The following is a 19,189-nucleotide window of genomic DNA, read 5'->3' on the forward strand; positions in this document are numbered from 1 at the left end:
TGCCTAGGGCAGACACTTGCTCTTTTTTGCTGAGCTTGAAACTGGAAGGATGAAGCCCTTGAGAGTCACCTGCCTAAGAATGAACCAGACATCAGAAGGTACAGGAAAGTGAGTTCTGATGACATCATTTGAGCCCCCTTGATCAAGCTGCACCTGAAGTCATGATATTTCCAAACTTGAATCAGTAAATTTATTTTCTGCTTAAGCAGGTTGAATTGGGTTTCTATTTGCAATGACAGAAATCCTGACTGGCAGGGTCTGAAAGTTTTAAGACTGGCACAGGTAAATGTAGCTCAGGATCCTGTGAGTGGAGCAGAAAGACTTGAGAGGTGGCAGAAGTCAGCAGGACCCAGCCTTTTGATTGGCTGGGCAGGTGCCCACAGAGATTTAGAAAATCTGAATGTTTTATGTTGTCCCCAAAAGGAGGACTAAGACCAGAAGAACAAACTTCTCAGGCACTTAATTTAGCTCAGTAGGAGAACTCTCAGACAAGCAGGACCATCAATATTGGAGTAGACGGCCTCATGGGAGAGTGAGAGACCCATCCCTGAAGGTATATAAGTGGTGGCCGGCAACCATCTGGCCCGAAGTTTCCAGAGGGGATTCAGGTTTTGGGAGGGAGGAGTAAACAGGTAGATGATGCCATGTGTGGCATCTGACCACAGCAACACAGGGGTGGCTTATCGGTCCTGGGGCTCCCCCCTGGCTCCTGGGAAGGCAGGAGCATGAGGGAATGGGGACGCAGCACCTACAAATTCACACTCTTCCCCAGGGGGGACTCCAGCACAGAGAAGATGATGAACCAAGCTCTGCAGCCATCTTGCTAAGAAACGCCACAGGAAGGGGACAGCATGGCCAGCGGGGGTGCCATGGGGCTTTGGGTGGGGGCCCTGGAGGGTCAGAACCATCTGGCTGGGAGGGCTGGGTGTGTCCTGGAAGGAAGACAGACAGTGGGTGAGAATTTGGGGCCAAGCAGAACCCACAGCCCACTCCCGGCTCTCCTGGCTCACGGCTCATTCCAGCTCCCAGCTTTTGCTCAAGGTTGGCCAAGTCCTCTCCGTCCTTCTTGTCCCACCCATCCTGGAAGCCTCGTGGGTGCCTCCAACCCCTACCCATCCCTCCTCTGCCCCAGTAGCCTCATAACTCAGTCTGCCCTACCTCTACCCCTATATGTGGGTGTCAGGTCTCCTTGGCTCAACCGGCCTCTTCCAAGGGGTAGGGGCTGAGGTATCTTTCTGCCGTGATCCTCCCCGCCCTGCTGCAGGGACGGCAGAGGGGGAGCTCAGTGACACCACGCCTTGCCTCAGGTTACCTGGCATTTTCTGACACTTTGAACCTTCCTTCTGGGAATTGGGCTCACAGAGCAGGACCGGCTCAGGCAAATGGGCAACCTGAAGCCCCTTTGATGGTCCCTCTTCTGTCCCAACCGAAATGCCACTCCCGATGAAACCTAGGGCCACCGAAGAGTGGCTGGACGCCTCCCTCCCAGCCAGAGCCTGCTGTGTGTGGGGAGTGGGGGAGGGGAGGGAGGGGCTCTTACCCCTAGAGGATGCTGCAGGGCCGCTTCTGTGGCCGCGTGGGCTGGGGGCACAGGACAGCCCGGATCGCCTCGTCAAAGACGGTTTTCAGGCCTCTCTGGGTGAGGGCTGAGCACTCCAGGTATTTCACTGAGTCTGGGTTAGGGCAGCAAGAGGGTAGAGGCCTAGGTCAGGGCTGGGCAAAACCCCCTCCCACGCCATACAACTGCACTGGCTGTGGTGGCCACCTGCGCTGTGTCACTCAGAGCAGGGTATTTACCCCTCTGTGCCTCAGTCTCCTCATGTCGGAAAGGGAGAGTTTTATTCAGAGGGAGAGGTTAAGACACCCCTACGAGAGCAGGTCTGTGTCTTTCTTGGACACAAAAGTCCTTAATTTGAGGAAGGATACCTTCCTGGTAAGAAAGGGGCTCAAGCTACGGTGACCAAATTTCTCAGCGCCTCACTTTCTTCTAGAAAATTGCCACATGCCTGCCTCCATCTTCCCCCAGGAGGCCTGAGGAACCCGTGGCCCGCTCACTAGGACCTTCCAAATGTCATCTAACCAGTCCTTCGCATCTCCCCACTTTACAGATGAGAAAACTGAGGCTCAGAAAAGTCACTTATCCAAAGTCACACACTAGACATTTCCCCTCCCCCAGGGGCAGCTGGGGGCCCTCAGCAAGAGGAATGGGAACTGGGGAGCACCCATTCCCCCATGAGGGGACCAGCCTTCTCCCACGTGACCACTCAGGGCTGGAGCACGGGGCACAGACAGAGAGGAAGGCAGGCTGAGCCCCACTCCCAGGGGCAGTGTTCTGTGACCTTCTGGAAGGAACCTGTGCGAGTTCCTGTGTCCATTACAACCCAGGCAGCCTCCCTGAAGTGAGCAACTGAAAAACCCCCTCTGCGAGAGGCCTGGGGGCCGATTTCAGGAAACAGAGAAGGAGAGGGGCAGGAAGGGGGAACTTTGCTGTTCTGTGGGGGGAAGGAAGCAGACCAACACTGATCAGCACCTGCTCCCTGCCAGGCACTGAGCTGGGCGCTTCCGACAACCCTGTGAAGAAATTCTGTGATTCCCCGCTTCCCAGGTGAGGAATCAGGCCCAGAGAGGGGATGCCCCGGGGCCAGAGACACACAGCTGGGAGAGGGGAGCCAGGATCTCAGGAGGGGCAGCCCAGGGACGAGGGAAAGAAAGTGTGGGGCAAGGACAAGGAAACCAAGGCTCAGAGAGGATGTCACTTGTCCTGAGTGGCACGCTGGATGTCTCCCTTGCACATGGGAGTGTTGTCCCGCCAGGGAGCACAGGCAGTGGTCCCAGGGCTCAGCTGGCAGGTACGGAGCACCCCGAGTTGGGTCTGGGAGTCTCGTCACCATAACCTTCTGTGCCCAGAAGGGTGTCACTGGGCATTTGGCCACTGTCTCCCTGCAAGGGACCGTAGCCAGTGTCCACTTCTTTCTTCCACACCCTCCAGCTGCGTCCTCCCTGGTACCTGCCACCCTCCTACTTCCTGGATCAGTAGTGTCTAGAGAGAGGGTCCTGACTGGGGGCCTGGCCACTCCAGGACTTCAGCCTGTCCCCCCTCTCTGCGCCCCAGTCTCCCACCTGTGGGGGCAGCAGACCACCCTGATCATGGCTGAGAGAGCCACCCAGCCCGGATTCGAGTCTCGGCTCTGGCACATCCCGGCTGGGTGGCCTTGAGCCAGTGACTTCTCTGTGAGCCTCAGTTTCCTCCTCTGTAAAGTGGAGTGATGAGAGTCCCTCCTTCATAGTTGCTATGACGATGAAGCAGGAGAATGCACAGGCCCAGCACCCAGGAAGCGCTCAATCCTGTGATTAGCAGCTGGGATCAGAGCTGCCCCACAGCTCGTTACCCTGGGCTGGTGGGCAGAGGCAGCTGCTGTCCTCATTAGCCTGCAGGCCCCCCAGCTCTCCCCCTTGGCCTGGGCTGGTCCGAGGCAAGTTCAAAGTCATTAGTCACTGCCCCTGGCCACCCCCAGCTGGTATTGGCTCCAAGATGGATTGGCTAGAGGCCAAGGCAGGAACCCCAAGTCCTCTCCTCATGAAGGAGAAAGGAACTTTAGGGAGTGTGTAGGCTGGCTAGTACGGATGGGGAAACTGAGGTCCAGAGAGGGGGAGCCACTGGCCCAAGGTCACGCAGACAGTCAGTGCCAGGACCAGAATCCAGGCTTCCAGGTCCCATCTTATCCCAAAGCTTGTGCTTTAAGAAGGATGGGGTCGGACACAGCCTGGAGAGTCACTGTCTTGGGTGGAAGGAGTCCGGGGGGACAGGCTGTTCAGAAAGAAGGGAAGGCAGGGGTGCAATCCCCAATATTTGTGAGGAAAGACCAGAGGGCCTGAGAGCCAGAGCCCCTAGGATGGGGCATAGGACCCAGGGTTTAAGTGGCAGCGGGGGCCCCTGGGAAAGACGGCCATGTCACTGGGCTAGTCACATGAAGCAGGGGGTGATGGCTGTGGTTTCTCTTCCTGTGAAGAGATGTGAGTCCCCAGGGCCCTCCCAGTTCCGGCGGAAGGAAGAGTGGTAGGGCTGAGGGAGGGATGGGTTGCAGCAGGCCCCACCAATTCAGGGGCCAAACCCTGGGTCTGCAGGACCCTGCGGTGACGCAGAGCACCCTGGGCAGCTGGGTCACTGCTCATAGTGGCCAAACCCCACTGGTGGCCCCAGGCTCTTGGGCAAGTACCCTGTCCCCAGGCAGGTCAGGGCCTGACGAAGGACAGCAGACCTGGACGCCTCGGAAGAGGCCAGACCCATCGGTCATCACCTCCCTGGTGCAGGCAGCCCTGAGCCACCACGAGGAGGCCCCCAAGCCAGCGGTTTGTGGTCCTGTGTTCAAATCCTGCTTCTGCCACCTACCAGCTGCGTGACCCTGAGCAGTCACTTCTTTGGTCCAGTGGCCGGGAGGCAAAGAGGAGTTGGGCTGAGAAGCCAGGAGGGTGAGGAACGGGGGGTGAGAAAGATGCAGAGGGAAAACCGTCACCCTTCAAACCCAAGCAGAAGCACCACCTCCAGGAAGCCTTCCCGGAAAACCCAAGCTTGACTTGGCTGCTCGTCCTCTGAGAAACCACAGCACACCCCGCTCCATCCCTGCTTCTCTCTGTCCAAGTGCACTTATTTCAATATCTGTTTATGGATTACACTAATACTATAATAATAATTAACAGAGTGCTTCCCATGTGCAGTGTTGCTTTAGGAGCTCATGGGTGTGAATTCATTTAATTCTCCCAACCACCCAGAGCTACTGCTGTTGCCATGGTTCATTGATGAGGAAACATAGGCCCAGAGAGGCTAAGTGACTCGTCCAGGGTCACACAGCTAGTACACGGCACACCCAGGGTGGAACCGCACAGCCTGGCCCTGGAAGCTATGTTTGCAATCACCCTGCACCCAGCTCCCCTGTCTGAGCCCGAGCCCCGTACCGATCTCCTTGGCCAGCGCCAGGCCCTGCGGGTAAGTAATAGGCGCCAGCTTCTTCTCCTTCAGCTTCTCGATGGTGTCCTTGTCGTCCCGCAAGTCCAGCTTGGTGCCCACCAGGATGATGGGCGTGCTGGGGCAGTGATGCCGCACCTCCGGGAACCACTGGGCCGGTGGGTGGGGGCAGGAGGTCGTGCAGGGGGTAGGGGGAGAAGAGGGGCACCATGTTGGGAGGAGATAATAGGGGGGCATGAGGGTGTGTGGGGAGGAGAGAGGACAGGTTAGAGAGTAAAGCTAACTATCACAGCCCCCTCTGAGACCCCCTCTGAGTCTCACCCCGATTCCCTCCCACCAGCACTGGGTGGCACTAGGGACCCTCTCTGCCCACATCCTCTGCTGCCTCAGAGGCAGGCCAAAGTCAGCGGTCCCACCCTCCCGTGCTCCCCTCCCTCAGGGTCACCTGCCCCATCCCCCCAAGACCCCCGCTCCATCCTGCTCACCTTGGCCCGGACATTCTCATAGGAGGCTGGGCTGACAAGAGAGAAGCAGATGAGGAAGACGTCCTGGGGGGTCAGACAAGGGTTATTCGTGAGGGGAGGCCTGGGGGCACCCCACCTGGGCCCTCCCACACCTGGGCAGCCACTGAGGGCTGGAGCAGCCCAGGCGATGCGGGGCGCTTAGGATCCGGCAGAGCAGGGATTCCCTTCCCACCTCTACACCAGGCTGCTGCTTGTTTATCCAACACTTCCTAAAGGCCAGAGCCTGTTCTAAGTGGTTAATCTTCACACAACACTGTAGCGGTGCTGCTGCTACCCCATTCTACAGATGGGGAAAGGGAGGCTTACAAGGATTAAAGCATTTGCCATCTGGAACTCCAGAATCCATGCTCCTCACCGGGCACTCACTACCCACCCCCCACCCCCTGTCTGGTCACCAGCCCCAGCGCTTTCCTTGCCACCCTGGAGAGAGAGCCCAGCAGCCACAGAGCCACGTGCAGATGTGCCCTCATCACTCCTCCCCTCCCCTGGCAGCCCGGAGAGCTGGCCATCCTGAACTCCCATTGGTCCAGAGTCTGCCTGCCCCACCCACTGAGAACCAGGTGGTGCCAGAGCCCAAGAGGCAAAGGGGCTGGGAAGACAGAGGGCACAGTAATGACAAGGGACTGATGGAGGGCGGGGACTCCTTGCGCTGGGCCTTAAGGGGAGGGTCAGGGTTCACCAGGCAGAGGCAACAGGGACGCAAAGCCCAGGACCACGAGGAGGGGGTGGGGCAGCATACCGTCTGCGGGTAGGAGAGCGGCCGGAGGCGGTCGTAGTCCTCCTGCCCTGCCGTGTCCCACAGCCCCAGGTTCACGGGCTTGCTGTCCACCATCACATTGGCTGAATAGTTGTCAAACCTGTGGGAACAGGCAAGATTGAAGGGTCAGTCTCCAGCCCCAGAGTCTGGGGACTTGCAGTCCATGGTTCCATGGCAGAGGCCAAGACCCAGAGAGGGGCTACAACAGGACGAAAGTCACAAAGCACTATGCAGTTGGGTTTTATTTTTTATTTTTTTTAAATACTGATCTATTACATAAGAAATTTTAAACGCAGGTAAGCATAAAGAGGAAAACATTGTCTCTACTGTTTTTCTGCCCTTACCTACCCTTTGGAGAGATGATTTTTCAAGGCTGCATAACATTCTCTCCAAGTCATGATCAGGATAAACTTTACCCACCTCCTAGGCTGGACGCTGCGGCTGGTCACCCAATATTTGTTGAATGAGTGTTCATTCCCATCTTAGGTTGGGTCCCCCCAGAAGCAAACCCTGAGATGAGGGAGTGGCACCAGTGGTTTATTTGGGAAGTGACTCCAGGCAGCCTAGGGGAAGGGACAGCAGCTATTGAGCTGCTACTGTGCGGGAACTGGGGCTCCGTCTTGCTGGGGCCACTGAGCTCAGGGCATCCCCCAGAGGAGGCAAGGAGCTGGGGTATTTATCCACCTTCTCCATCTCCCACTGGCAGAGGGAAGTCCTTGAGTGTTAATTCCCTGGCCTTCCAGCCCACCCCTAGTGCACACCAAAAACTGTCAGTTACTGGAGATTTCAGGAAATGCCACTGGCACACACTGGAAAGGCACATGTTGAAGGAATAGGGTGGGACAGAGGCTAAAATCTCCCTGCCAAAACCAGAGAGGCCTCCAGGGCAATCACACAAGCTCCCACTGTGGGGAAACATCCCAGACACCTCCCTCCCTGTCCCCGACCTGGAAAGAGCTTGTCGTCCCCTCTCTCAGGCAACTGCTTTGCCTGACTATGAACTGGTTTTAGTGTGTCTCTGTCCCGCTGTGGGCTGCGGGCCGCGTGAGGGTGGGGCCCATGTCTGTTTCATCTCTGAAGACTCAGGACTGGCACCTAGTGAGTGTAGGTGGAACAGAGTTAAACCAAACTGAACTGAAGCCCTTGGGATGCCACCTCCTCCACGAAGCCCTCCCAGAACACTGCTCAGTGACAGGCTGCAGAAGCCGTAATGCTTCAGAGCAACTCCAAAGACATCTATCCTGTGACAGGCAATCCCCCCCCCAAAAAAAAGTGGGCAACCTGACATGTTTAACACCCCACGCTTGTCCAGCCTTAAGTTCCGCAGATGGCCCTGCTCCCTCCTGCCTGGAAAGTTCCTGCAAACGCCCACCAGCTCCCCACTCTTCTTCTTTCCTGGTGCTGGGCTGACTCTTACTCATCCTCCCTCCAGTCCCATTTCAAGGTCACCTCCAGGAAGCCTTTCCCGAGCCCCAGCCAGGTTGGAGCGCCCACCCCATCCCAACTCAGTAATCTGTGGTGGACTCAGCACCCAAACAGCAGACATCAAGCCTGGCTTGTTCCTCACTGCACCAAGACCAGCCTCACACCTGGCACGTAGTAGGTGCTCTGTAGACCTACTCTTCGTACCACCCATACCATAGTGGGATTTCAGGCGGAAGGCACTGTTCAGGGAGACATCACTGGGCATGATGGGGAAAGAAGTGCCCATGCTTTCTTTGGCTTCTGCCAGAAACACTCCTTTGGGAGGAGCTTAGGATGCAGGGACACTCTTTCCTTTAATGTCCAGTCTGAAATTCTGACACCAAAAAGCCCCCCAAGATTCCTTGAGCCAAAGGCATCTGTCTTCTCTGAACCAACTCCAGGGTCTCAGGGGCCGTGGCAATGGGGAAAGAGCTGGTTCCTGGGACTTTTAGCAGCACCAAGCACCTGCTCTGGGGCTGGTCAGAGGGCTAGGGACCTTCATACGTTAGGTCTTGAAGTCCCAAGTGATCCAAGATAAAAGAACCTCGAGTTATTGCCATTAGACAGTTGAGGAAACCGAGGCCCCAAGAGGTCAAATAACTTTTCCAAGGCCAGCCAGCTCACAAGCATAGGAGCTAGGATTTGAACCTGGCTTCCTCTGTACACTCATATGTGAGCGAGAGAGTGGACAAATGCACTGCAGGAGGGTTGATTCGCCTGGAGATAGCCACCCAGAGGTGGGAGAGAACAGTAAGTTCCTTGTGAAGCCTTGTGCTGGTTGTGTGACCCTGGGTGAGTAACCCAGCTTCTCTGAGCCTCACTTTCCTCATTGTGAAAAAAGCCCTATCTCTTGGGGCCATTAGGAGGATCCAGGGACAGAGGACATTCAAGCCACCTCATGGGGAGATGCTGAGAGGCTGAACAATCTCATCCTTAAGCATCACCGGCCCCCCACAGAGGACCAGCTGCCAGAGCCTGAGGGATTACTGCAGGGACAATGATCTACGACTTCCGGGGTCCCCTACTTCAGAGACCCACAGGCAGCCAGGACCAGAGGAACCTTATACCACCACTGTGGCCAACCCTCACTCCCATTTTCCAGATGAGGAAACTGAGGCTCACAGACAGGAAGGGACTTGCCCAAGATCTCACAGTCAGTTGGCGGCAGAGCCAGGACTAGATCCTGTTACCCAATTCAGAAAAGCTCATGGTGTAAGCATCACTGCGACTTCATGGCTGGAGACTCAGCGGAGTTTGAGCTGGGGTGTGGGGGCTGACCGGGAGCTGTGGAGAGGGCAGGGAGCTCACGCTGGCTGAGCACCCAGGGGTGCCAAGTGCTGTTCCAGGCCCTTCATACTTAGATCGTTTCAGTGAGCCCAGGAAGTGGATTCTACCGTGGTGCCCATTTTACACACCAGGAAACTGAGAGTCAAAGCCCGAGAGTGACCTGCCCACAGTCACACGGCTGGAGTGCTTTCACCCAGAGTCTGTGTGGCTTCTTTGTGCACCCCCAGGGCTGCAGGCCCGGCCCTGACCCCAGCATGGAGTGGAGGAGGGGTATGGAGGGCAGGTGAAAGGGGGCTCAGCGCCGGGCATCACCTGACCACCACCCAAGCCTCCAGGGAAAAGAAGGTGGATTCACAGAACACAGAGACCACAGGGCATGTATGGCTGTGACTTGGGGACCAGGGAGGATTGATAGGTCAGGTGAGGTATGGACCACTGCTGGATTTGGGGCGTGGTCCTCCAGGCAATGGGGCGCCACCGAGGGGCTTCACCAGGCAGGGGTTACATGATCAGCTTTGCATTTGGAAAAGGCCCTCTTGGCCACTGGGTGGAAAAGTCTTAGAGAAGGGTCAGAGGGGAAGCTGGGAGACAGAGCCACTGGTGAGAGAGGCGGGTGGTTGGAGGAGATGGGGGAGCGGAGAGGTGTCCCAGGTGGGATGCGAGGGGACAGAGGGCGTGTATGAGCAGTGGGGAGGCTTGAGCCAGCAAGACACAGTGAGGGAATAACTCGCCCGGTGGCAGGAGTATGGGGTGAGGGGGAGGTGCGAGGCCAGACAGGAAAGCTCAGCAGGGCCCCCGGTACGTCCATTAGGGAGGCTGCACGCCATCCTGTCTATGGGAATCTGGGCTGGATTTGCCAGTTTACAAAGGAAGGTGAAAACCAAGTACTGGCCCATCCGACCTAAATTAACCACCTGTGTTCTTCCTTCCCAGAGACAAGCCCCCACAGAGCTGAGCCCCCTGCTGGTGGCTGAGTTCCAGCACCTTCTCAGGACAGGCTGGCGCATGCCCTCCCCGCCTGCCAGGCTGGCCCTGTCACTACAGAGCACCAGCGATGTGCTCATCTCTGTTCTAGAAGCTGGTCTAGTGCAGCGGTCCCCAACCTTTTTGGCACCATGTCTTCTTTCATGGAAGACAATTCTTCCACGGAATGCGGGGGGCGGGTGGGGGGTGCTGGTTCAGGTGGTAATGCAAGCAATGGGGAGCGATGGGAGCTGCAGATGAAGCTTCGCTCACTCACCCGCTGCTCACCTCCTACTGTGCTGCCGGGCTCCTAACAGGCCGTGGCCCGGGGGTTGGGGACCCCTGGTCTAGTGAACTAGACAGACCAGGGCCCTGTCCTCATGGAGCTTCCATCCCAGCAGGAGAAGTCAGATCGGGAAGGGCTACGAAGAATGTCAAGCAGGGTGGAGAGGTGGAGGGGGCCTGGGCGGAGGGAGGGGCTGCTTTAGACAGTGGGTCAGGGAGGGGATACCTCAGCCGGGAACCGAGTGATGGAAGTGGCGAGTGCAGAAGCCTGGGGGAGGCTGGCGTGTCTGGTCCCCGAGGACCAGAATGGAGTAAGTAAGAGGTGGGTTTTAAGGGAGGAATTTAGGCCAAGGTGTGGCTCCATGTAATTTTCGCTTTTGAAAGCTCACCTGGGCTTCGGTTTGAGAATGGTCATAAGGAGAGGGGAAAAGGGAGAACCCCTAGGTCACAGGTACCCGAGAGCAGGGTCTTCCTGCCTTGTCTTTGTATCCCCAACACCCAGCACAGGGCCATCCACAGAGCAGGCTTCGGTCTCCGCATCTGTGAGACGGGGCTTTGACCCTGAGCTCTTATCCCCCAACCCTCAGGCAGCAAGCTCAGCTCAGCTCTCTCGCTTATCTGATCTGGTCCACTGGCACATGCCTCCGGCCCCAGCAAACCCTACCACCCCCAGCCCCAGAACTCTCTTGACCTTTATCTCTGTGCCAGAGATCTCAGGCTGCCTGTTCTCCCCAACTCCGCTCTCCCCGGCTGTCCCCACCCTCCACTGTCAAGGGCTCAGGGTGGCTTATTTTCCCCTCCCTGTCACAGGGGTGCAAGCACTGTAGCAGGAGCCCCTCTGGGGGCTTGTCCAGAGCCGAGTAGCTCCGTATGGAAGATAAAGAGGGTGGGGTGCAGGCCTGGCCACATACCTGGCAGGGTCCAACACAAAATGAAAATGCAGGGACCCCTGTTCAAACATTAAGAATTTCAGGATGGGGGCATCCGAGCATTAAACCAAGTGCAGGACCCACCTGAGTGTGTGCCTGCCTAGATGGCTCACCCAGGAGCCGGCCCTGCTCTCTGACCCAACCCCTCAGGGTCCTGGGAAGGTAAACCTTGCCTGGTCCATTCTGTCTGTCCTTCCACAAGGTTGTCCAGGACAATCGAATCCACTCGGGGCCACCAGGGGCCAGTCTCTCCGGGCTGCTGAGCGCAACTGGCCCTACCTTGGCCGCTGCTGGTCCCGCCATCTTGCACCAGCGAACTCGCCTCCCATCCCCCTGCACGGGGAAGGCGCCCAGGCAATGAGCTTGGCATCTCCCAGCCCTGCCCCTCCTCTTAAAGAAAGGGAAACTGAGGCTCACAGAGGGGAAGCCATTGGTCTAATATCTTTGAGCAAGTGGGCCCTCCAGCCCAGCTGCAACAGGCAGAGACAGGACACAGGTAGCGCCAGCACAGTCCTGGTGATAGTGGCCTTCTGCAGGAGCTGCCTTCCCCGATTCTGCACCTGCCTTCCCGCTCAGGTCTAGAGCCAGCCCTCCCTCAGCACCAGGAGGCATTTGGTGATTGATGGTGAGTGTGCAGGTAAGGGCCGATGCGGAGAGGGGCACTGGCGCCGTAGGGGGAGTTGGGAAATGAACCGGAGCAGAAATCAGTTTTCCAGGCTTCCTACCCAGGTTTCTCTGCCCTCTCCTGGCTGCCATCCTCCTGCCCGGGCTGGGGTCCCTGAGGCAACTGGAGCCTGGGCCGGTGTCCCAGGGAGAGATATCAGTAGAGGGAGCCCAGCCCACCTGGTGACCCTGGGGGACAGGCCCCTTAGCAGCCGTGAGCCTCAGCTTCCCCCGCGGGCGCCCTGGGGCTAGAGTAATAGTCACCTCCTCCCGTGAGCATCAGATGAGGTCACACATGTGTGACATTTCATCCAGGGACCAGCACACGGTAGGCCCTTGATAGATGGTAGCGGTGACCCATCCTGCTAGGGCCTCTCCATGAAGTTCAATTCAGGTCGGCTCAAAACAGATATATCGTGTCTAAGGCAACGTGCAGACTGCGCTGTGCATAAGACACTCTCCTAAGACAACGGGGAGACCCGATAAGAACTGGACGTGGCCCCCTGCCCTCTGTAGGCTCATGATCATGGGAAAGATCAGATAAAGTCTCTCTGGGGAGTGAAAGACACTTTCAGGCTAGATCAGAAAGGCTTCCTGGGGGAGCAGGCACTGGAGCTGGCCTGGAGGTCTTAGACACGTGGACATGGGAAGGAAAAGCAGTCCAGGCAGAGGGAAGAGCTGGAGCAAAGGCCCTGAGGTGGAAATGCCCAGGGAGTGTTTGGTGACCAGGGGCGGGAAGCAGACGGGACAAGAAGCAAAGTACTGGGCTATGAAGCCAGAAAGGAAGGTGCGAGAAGGCCACACAGAGCCCTGGATGCTGTGCTATGGAGTTGGGGGGCTGTCCTGAGAGGCATGGGGCCATCGAGCATCGGTGACAGGGGGCTGGTGCTTCCCATTCACCCCACATACTCCTACATACCCGTGTGTCAGGTGACAGCCCTGCCACCACATCCAACACGAGGGCAGGCCTCCAGGTGGCACTGCCCTCTCCCCCGACACACACGTGGGCCCTGATGTCTCTGATCTCCCGGTGTCAAGGCCCTCCACTACTCGCCCCCGCCCCTCTTCCACCCCGCTTTTGCTCACGCCAGCCCTCTGCATCTCCCTGCTTGAAGGCCACCCGCTCCCTGGCACGCCTTCTGCACCTCCCCACCCCACGGCGGCCTCTCTCCCCTCTGGGAGCCCTCGGCACTCATCCCGGCGCTGGTTGCTGCCTCCCCGGCTGAATCAGTGGGCAGCTCTGCCAGGCAGAGACCGGCTGGAGCACGGCCTGGCTCACAGGATGTGCCTGAAAAGGGGGTGGGCTTGGTGATGCGTGTCTCCCCAGCCTCCGAGCGCCCCGCCCATGCACAGAACTCACACGGTGGGGATGTACTCTCCCGGGAAGGCGTTGGTGGTGTAGCTGATGAGCAGGCAGGTCTTGCCCACGGCTCTGAAAGACAGAAAGTTCGAGAGGACAGTGGTCATGGGCCCTGCCCGAGACTCAGGGAGGTTTCTCAGCACCTGCCCAGTCCCCTAGCCCAGCCCTCAGAGAAGACCCAGGCCCACCCCTCTGGGCCTCAGTGTCCCCGGCTGAGAATCCCTGTACCAGCGTTCTCACACCTGAGAGTCCTAAGAGTCATCTGGGGTGTTTGTTAAAGGACAGACTTCAGGGTCCTACCCCAGAGATTCTCAATCAGGGGTGTGGGGTGGATCTGGGAATTTGTATTGTAACAGGCTTCCCCGGGTGACAGTGATGTGAGACAGAGGGTTAAGAGCAGGGGGTCCCCAGGAGGCCCCTGGTACCTGTCCAGGGCTCTGCCTTCACTCCCCTGGGATCCAGATCCCAGCTTCATCACCTACCCAGTGGTAGCACGATCTTAGGCAAGTCACTTAACCTCCCTATGCCTCAGTTTCCCCATCCAGAAAATAGGGATAAGGTGAGTTGATCTCATAGGATGGACTGAGAAGTAAATTAGACGAAGCCGGTAAAAGAACTGAGCACTGTCCTGGCATAGTGTAGCAGCCAGCAAATGCTGGGGAAAGCCTGACCCTCCTCTTTCCCTCCCACCTCACCATGGCAGTTAAAAGCATGGAGTTTAGGAATCAGAGAGACCAGGATTCAAATCCCATGAGGTCTTGGGCAAATGACAACTTCTTTGAGCTTCAGTTTTCCCACCTGTAAAATGGGCCTAATATTAGGGTTGGTGGGAGGATAAAATAGAGGAGTGTGACTAAGCCCAGGGCCTGCACATAGTAAGTACTAAGTTAGTAGTGATCGCCATTATTCGCACAGTCTTCGCCCTCAGTCTGCTGGGCTGGGAGGGGGCAGGGGGCACAGGTAGCCCTGGGCCTTCCCCTGCCCCACTTGGTTTCGTCACTTCCTGCTCCGAGGGGACCGGCTGCCCTCTTCTCCCCACCCACTCCCCCGGGCCTGCCAACAAGGTAACTCTAAGTGACTGGAACATTGCCCTTGGCTTCCGCCCTCCCCTCCTCAGATCAGATATAAAGCAGAAGTGAGCAGGGCTGGACAGGCGGGCAGATAACATGCATCAGAATCAGCCCACCCCAGGTCAGGAAAATCAAGTCTCTTAAGGCCTCAGGCTGCCCCTCAGTAGGATGGGAGGGTTGGATAAGAGGCCCGCCCAGCCAGACCATGTGGGAATGTGTCGGGGTTGAACCTACAGAAAACCCCAGACGGTACCTGCGGGCTGGACCCTAAGACAGTGCTGCTGGCAGGCACGAGAGATGGGCATATCAAAGCTGTCATTTTACAGATGAGGAAACTGAGGCCCGTAGTGGGGGACATGACAACCTGAGGTCGCTGAGATCTAACAGCTGAGAAGGCGCCTCGGCTCAGCCTGGCCCACACTGACCCCCCCAGTCACCCTCCCACCCCTTCCTCCTCCTTCCCCAGCTCTGTCTCTCACGCCCCTCCCCCTTCTGCTCCTCACCACAGCCTCCACACAACCTCCCCAGCCACGCAGGCTGAGGCTCAGGAGGCCGGCTGCACTGAACACGCTTACGTGCAGGACAACCAGTCAAAATATCTCAAGGGACCCCACATCAACCCTGAGGACATGGGCCTCTTTCCAGATGGCCAAGCTGAGGTTCAGAGAGGCGCTGTGACTTGCCCAAGGCCACACAGCAGCGCAAGCCAGTGACTAGAGCCCAGGTCAGCCTGGGGACCCACCCCTGCCCCCAGCCGGCATCCACAGAATCGAAGCCTGAGGGCCCGTGGGAGACCAGCCCCAGCTCTCAGGGTGCAGGCGAGGGGCCCCAGGCACCCCCAACCCTAATCCTGTACACTCCACCCAGGCAGCTTCCGGGGTGAGGTGGGCAGAGAGAGTGGAGCTGTCCTCAGCCCACCCCTGGGGCTCCCTCTGGGCCCTGGGAGAAAAAGGGAGCCGTTCCTCCGGCGGCCTCCGAGGGACCCCTCCATCTGCAGGGCAGGGGGCTTCCCCAGGGGCGCCAGGGCGGGAGGGTCCAGGGCTACCCCGGGACGGAGCTGTCAGCAAGTCCAGCCGGGTACCTACCCATCTCCCACCACCACACACTTTATGGCCTGCATCGTGTCCGAGGCCTGGGGGGCGGTGGTGCTGACAGCTCAGGGCCCGGAGCGCTTCTGCAGACACGGGGGTATGGAGAGCTGGAGAGGCACCCTGAGCAAGGAGCAGCCGCAGCGGGACAGGAGGCGGGAGGAAGCGGAAGGGGAACTTACCCAAGCGGCTGCCCCCACGGCCGTTTGCAGAAGGCGGAGCCTGCGGTCTGGCAGAACGGCTCAAGGGGGGGATGGCCCTCAGGGGCTGGGCTGGGCCCTGGCCACCCCCGCGGGCATCCCTGCTCCGGGACACCAGCAGGAGACCTGGGGACCCTCTGGGCTGGAGACTCACTTCCATGGGCAGGGCCAGAGCTGTTCTCCAAGAACCTGAGGCTCCTAAGAATGTAGTTCACCTCGGTTCTGGTCAATAAGCATTTAATGAGCACCTACTGAGTGCCAGGCACAGGATCGGGTACTGGTGAGTCTAGGATGTGAGCGGGAAGATACGGCTTCATCATAGGTGTCCATAAAACAAGGCAGGAAGTGACGGGGCCACGGAAGATTGACAGGGAGGGGACCTCAGAGTTACACAGAGGGCGAGCTAGGGCCTTCGAGGTGGCCTTCAAGCTGGCACTTGAAAGCTAGTGTCAGAGATAGGGCTCTCCAGAGGGGAACACATGGATGCTACCCAAGCAGGGGCCAGTGTGGGACCCCCTGAGTGTGGAACGATGGGAGAGATACGGGGGGGGGGGGGGGTGATATGATGGGGCAGGAAGGGAGGTGGGGATCAGCTGACAGAGAAGGGGAAACGTCAAGGGAAGTGATGGGCAGTGCCCCACGCCAGCCAGGCCCTGTGCTGGAGGCAGCCCTGGGGGACCGGGCACCCTGGCTCAGGAGCCGTGGCCCGTTTGAACGATGCTGAAACAGAAGGCCTTAGAAGCCAGTTGATTCACTAGGATAGCCCAGCCTGAAATCAAACCCAGGGCCAGGTGACTCCAAACTCTTCTGTCACCCCGGCTGCTGTCTGGGGGACAAAGCCTGAGTGCTGCAGTGGGTGGGGAGGGCGAGTGCGCCCCCTCAGCCTCGAGGGGCCTCGGGATCTGAGCAGCACTGGATCTCCGCAGCGGGCTCCAAGTTCACTCTTCTTTGCCACCGCTCCCCATGCCCAGCACCCCTCCGGCTGCAGGGACAAGGGGCAGGAGGAGATGGGCAAAGCCACTCGTCACCCACCCCGGTGGGTCACTCAGGTCAAACCGGGAAACCAGCCGGAGAATTTGGAGCGCCGGGTGCGGGGCAGCCGGCGCCACTCCCACGCTATCCCCCCCACCTCCACCCCACCCCACCCCACCCCCGTCACTCCAGCACCTGGATCTGAACCTTCCCAGACCTTCCACACAAGTTACGGGCTTCCCAAAGACAGCTTCTGCCGAAAGGGAAATGCTACCTCCCCAAGGACCTGCTCCAAAAACTTGGCCAGCCAGTGAGTAAAACCTGCCACCAAACTCTGACGTCGTCGCTCTGTGCTTTACATGGGCTGAGCTGAGACAGTGGAAAGCGCTTCACGGAGCCCAGCCGGGGTCAGGAAGGCCAAGCATCCCCGCATGACCCACCCTGGGCACCTCACAGGCCACCTACGGACTCTGTTCTGGCTACTCTCCCCCAAATCCACATTCTTCTCCCAACCACTGCAATCCCGAGCCCATAGGAAAACCTCTGTGTTAATCTAACAAAAACAGTGTACTAAGTGCAATGTGGGATCCTGGATTGGATCCTGGAACAAGAAAAAACAAATTAATGGAAAAAGTAATAAAATACAAGACAAATCTGAAATTAGATAATACTATTGTACCACGGTTAATTTCTTAGTTTCGACAAATGCACTGTGGTTATGTAAATGCTGTGAACCTAAGGGGAAACTGGGTGAAGGATATGGTGAATTCTCTTACTGTCCTTGCAATTTTTCTGTAAATCTATAATGATTCCAAAATAAAATGTTTATTTAAAAAAGAAGAAAAGAAAATAAAAAGGAATAATGCACCTCTTTGGGAAGACACAGCCAATGAGTATGGTCACGTGACTTGGAAAGAGCTATATGTACTGGGTTTTATCCCCCATTTGTCCCCTGCGGTGGAGCTTCCTTGTGCAGTAAACAACCTACTCAACCATACATGGTTATGACAGCACTAAAATTGCACCTGCCCTCCATCCTGAGAAAGCCGCTTCCCCAGGACAACCCAAGCAAAATTCTCCTGGAATTAGGTCCACTCGACTCCCTCCTTCATTCCACGTGCACCCATTATACACCACTTGAATACCTGGCTCTGGGCTTGGTACTGCTGTGGATACAAAACAAGGAAGACAAGAAGTTGCCCCTGAAGAACTTGTGACCTGTAATGAGAGTGACTCAGGGACCTTGAGATGGCCCCAATCTGCCAGTGGCTCTGGGGCTGTGAGGATAGGCCAGGGTTGGCAGGGGAACAAGATAGGGAGTGAGGCAGCCTGGACGACAGGCACCAGGTGTCTGCGAGGCTAGAAGGGCAGTGGCAGTCTCTGCGAGGCTAGAAGGGCAGTGGCAGTCTCTGCGTGCTTCCAGCGCAGCGACCACTGCTCTTAAGCCCAGGCTGGTGGTGGCTCTATTGTTCCCCCACTTTACAGATGAGAAAACCGAGGCCCAGAGAAGTTCATGAATCTGCCCCAGATCACGCGGCACACTTGTAACCACTGCACTGGAAGTGAACGTAGGTCTCCTTGTCCACTACTCTCATTTTACAGATGGGGAAACTGAGGCTCTCGTGCACGAGACTAAGGCCAAGATGCAGCAGCCCCGGCCTCCTGTCCAGGCCTCTTCACCTTTTCTTTTTCTTTTTCTTTTCTGTTTTTAAATATCTATATTGAGACATAGTTTGCATATAATAAATGAATCCATTTAAAGTGTACAATTCCATTCATTTTCACAGATACATACACCCATGAAATCTCCACCACAGTCAAGATGCCAAACATCAGAGAACATTTCCATTTCCATGGAAGGTTTCCTCGCACCCCTGCGCAGTCCATCCCCCAACCCCCTGCACCCTCACATGGAAGCTCTGAGCTGCTTTCTGTCATTACAGATTACTTTGCATTTTCTAGCATTTCACATAAATGGAATCACGGTATTCGGCCTCTTGCACAAGGCTTCTTTCACACGGCGTGTTTTTGAGATCCATCCGTGTGCTGTTGCATGAGCCGTGGTCTATCCCCTTTCATTAGTGAGCAGCGTTCCATCCAGGGATGTGTCACACTTTGGTTATTCATTCAGTCAGTTCTCTTTTAACCACACTTTGCAAACTCACTGAATCACAGAAGCACGGGGCCTCTGGGCGTGCGAAGAGGGATCATAAAGGCCATCTACATCCAACCCCACCTCTGCACTTCTGGTATCCATTGCTTGGTTCACTGCCCACTAAGCAGCCCCGTTCACATACCTCCAGTGACGGGGAACTCATTCCCTTAGGAGAGAGTCTTTTTCACCCTTGGGCAGCCGGGCCTGTTAGAAAACCCTTCCTCATTTTCAGCCCAATCCACCCCCTAGATTGTGCCCACAGAGGTCCTAGGACTTATCCAGGGGCTGCTCAGATCAGTCACCTCCCTCCTCCCCACCACAGGCCTTAGGGTTCCCGAAGTACAACCTCCACCCAGCGGTGTGCTGGTAAATGTTTAACCTATGTCCCTAGTTCAGTTATCTCTGCTTGTGTGTATGATACACACAAGCATGATATGACTATATCAAAATGCATTTATCCAATCTCCTGTTAATGCGTATGCATGAGGCTTGCGATGTTTGCTTTACAA

General features: G+C 57.1%; 1 protein-coding gene across 3 annotated transcripts; it reads right to left on the reverse strand.

Annotated features, from left to right (window-relative positions):
• Positions 1 to 206: 206 nt before the first annotated feature.
• On the reverse strand, positions 207 to 15,484 carry RAC2 (Rac family small GTPase 2). 3 transcript variants are annotated; one of them, XM_059934841.1, is made up of 7 exons: positions 15,372 to 15,484; positions 13,196 to 13,267; positions 6,227 to 6,344; positions 5,449 to 5,511; positions 4,954 to 5,113; positions 1,541 to 1,673; positions 207 to 932 (listed from the first exon to the last, which is right to left on the reverse strand). In XM_059934841.1, the coding sequence occupies exons 1-6, from the start codon at positions 15,383 to 15,385 to the stop codon at positions 1,543 to 1,545; spliced, it is 558 nt and encodes a 185-aa protein (XP_059790824.1). In that variant the 5' UTR covers positions 15,386 to 15,484; the 3' UTR covers positions 207 to 932; positions 1,541 to 1,542. The 3 variants fall into 3 exon arrangements, with proteins under 3 accessions (XP_059790824.1, XP_059790823.1, XP_059790826.1); XM_059934840.1 differs by having other exon boundaries at positions 15,351 to 15,484; XM_059934843.1 differs by lacking the exon at positions 207 to 932 and adding an exon at positions 3,015 to 3,018 and having other exon boundaries at positions 1,546 to 1,673; positions 15,351 to 15,484.
• Between the last annotated feature and the right edge of the window lie 3,705 nt (positions 15,485 to 19,189).

This window comes from Balaenoptera ricei, chromosome 10, assembly GCF_028023285.1.
Source record: "Balaenoptera ricei isolate mBalRic1 chromosome 10, mBalRic1.hap2, whole genome shotgun sequence".
Lineage (NCBI taxonomy): Eukaryota > Metazoa > Chordata > Mammalia > Artiodactyla > Balaenopteridae > Balaenoptera > Balaenoptera ricei.

Excerpts from the sequence above, each read along its gene's own strand:
- RAC2 (XM_059934840.1), bottom strand. The coding sequence starts at position 15,385 with ATGCAGGCCATAAAGTGTGTGGTGGTGGGAGATGG. Across the intron at positions 13,268-15,350 it reads TGTGTGGTGGTGGGAGATGG|AGCCGTGGGCAAGACCTGCC; the intron begins GTAGGTACCCGG and ends TCTGTCTTTCAG. Across the intron at positions 5,512-6,226 it reads CGCTCTCCTACCCGCAGACG|GACGTCTTCCTCATCTGCTT; the intron begins GTATGCTGCCCC and ends CTGACCCCCCAG.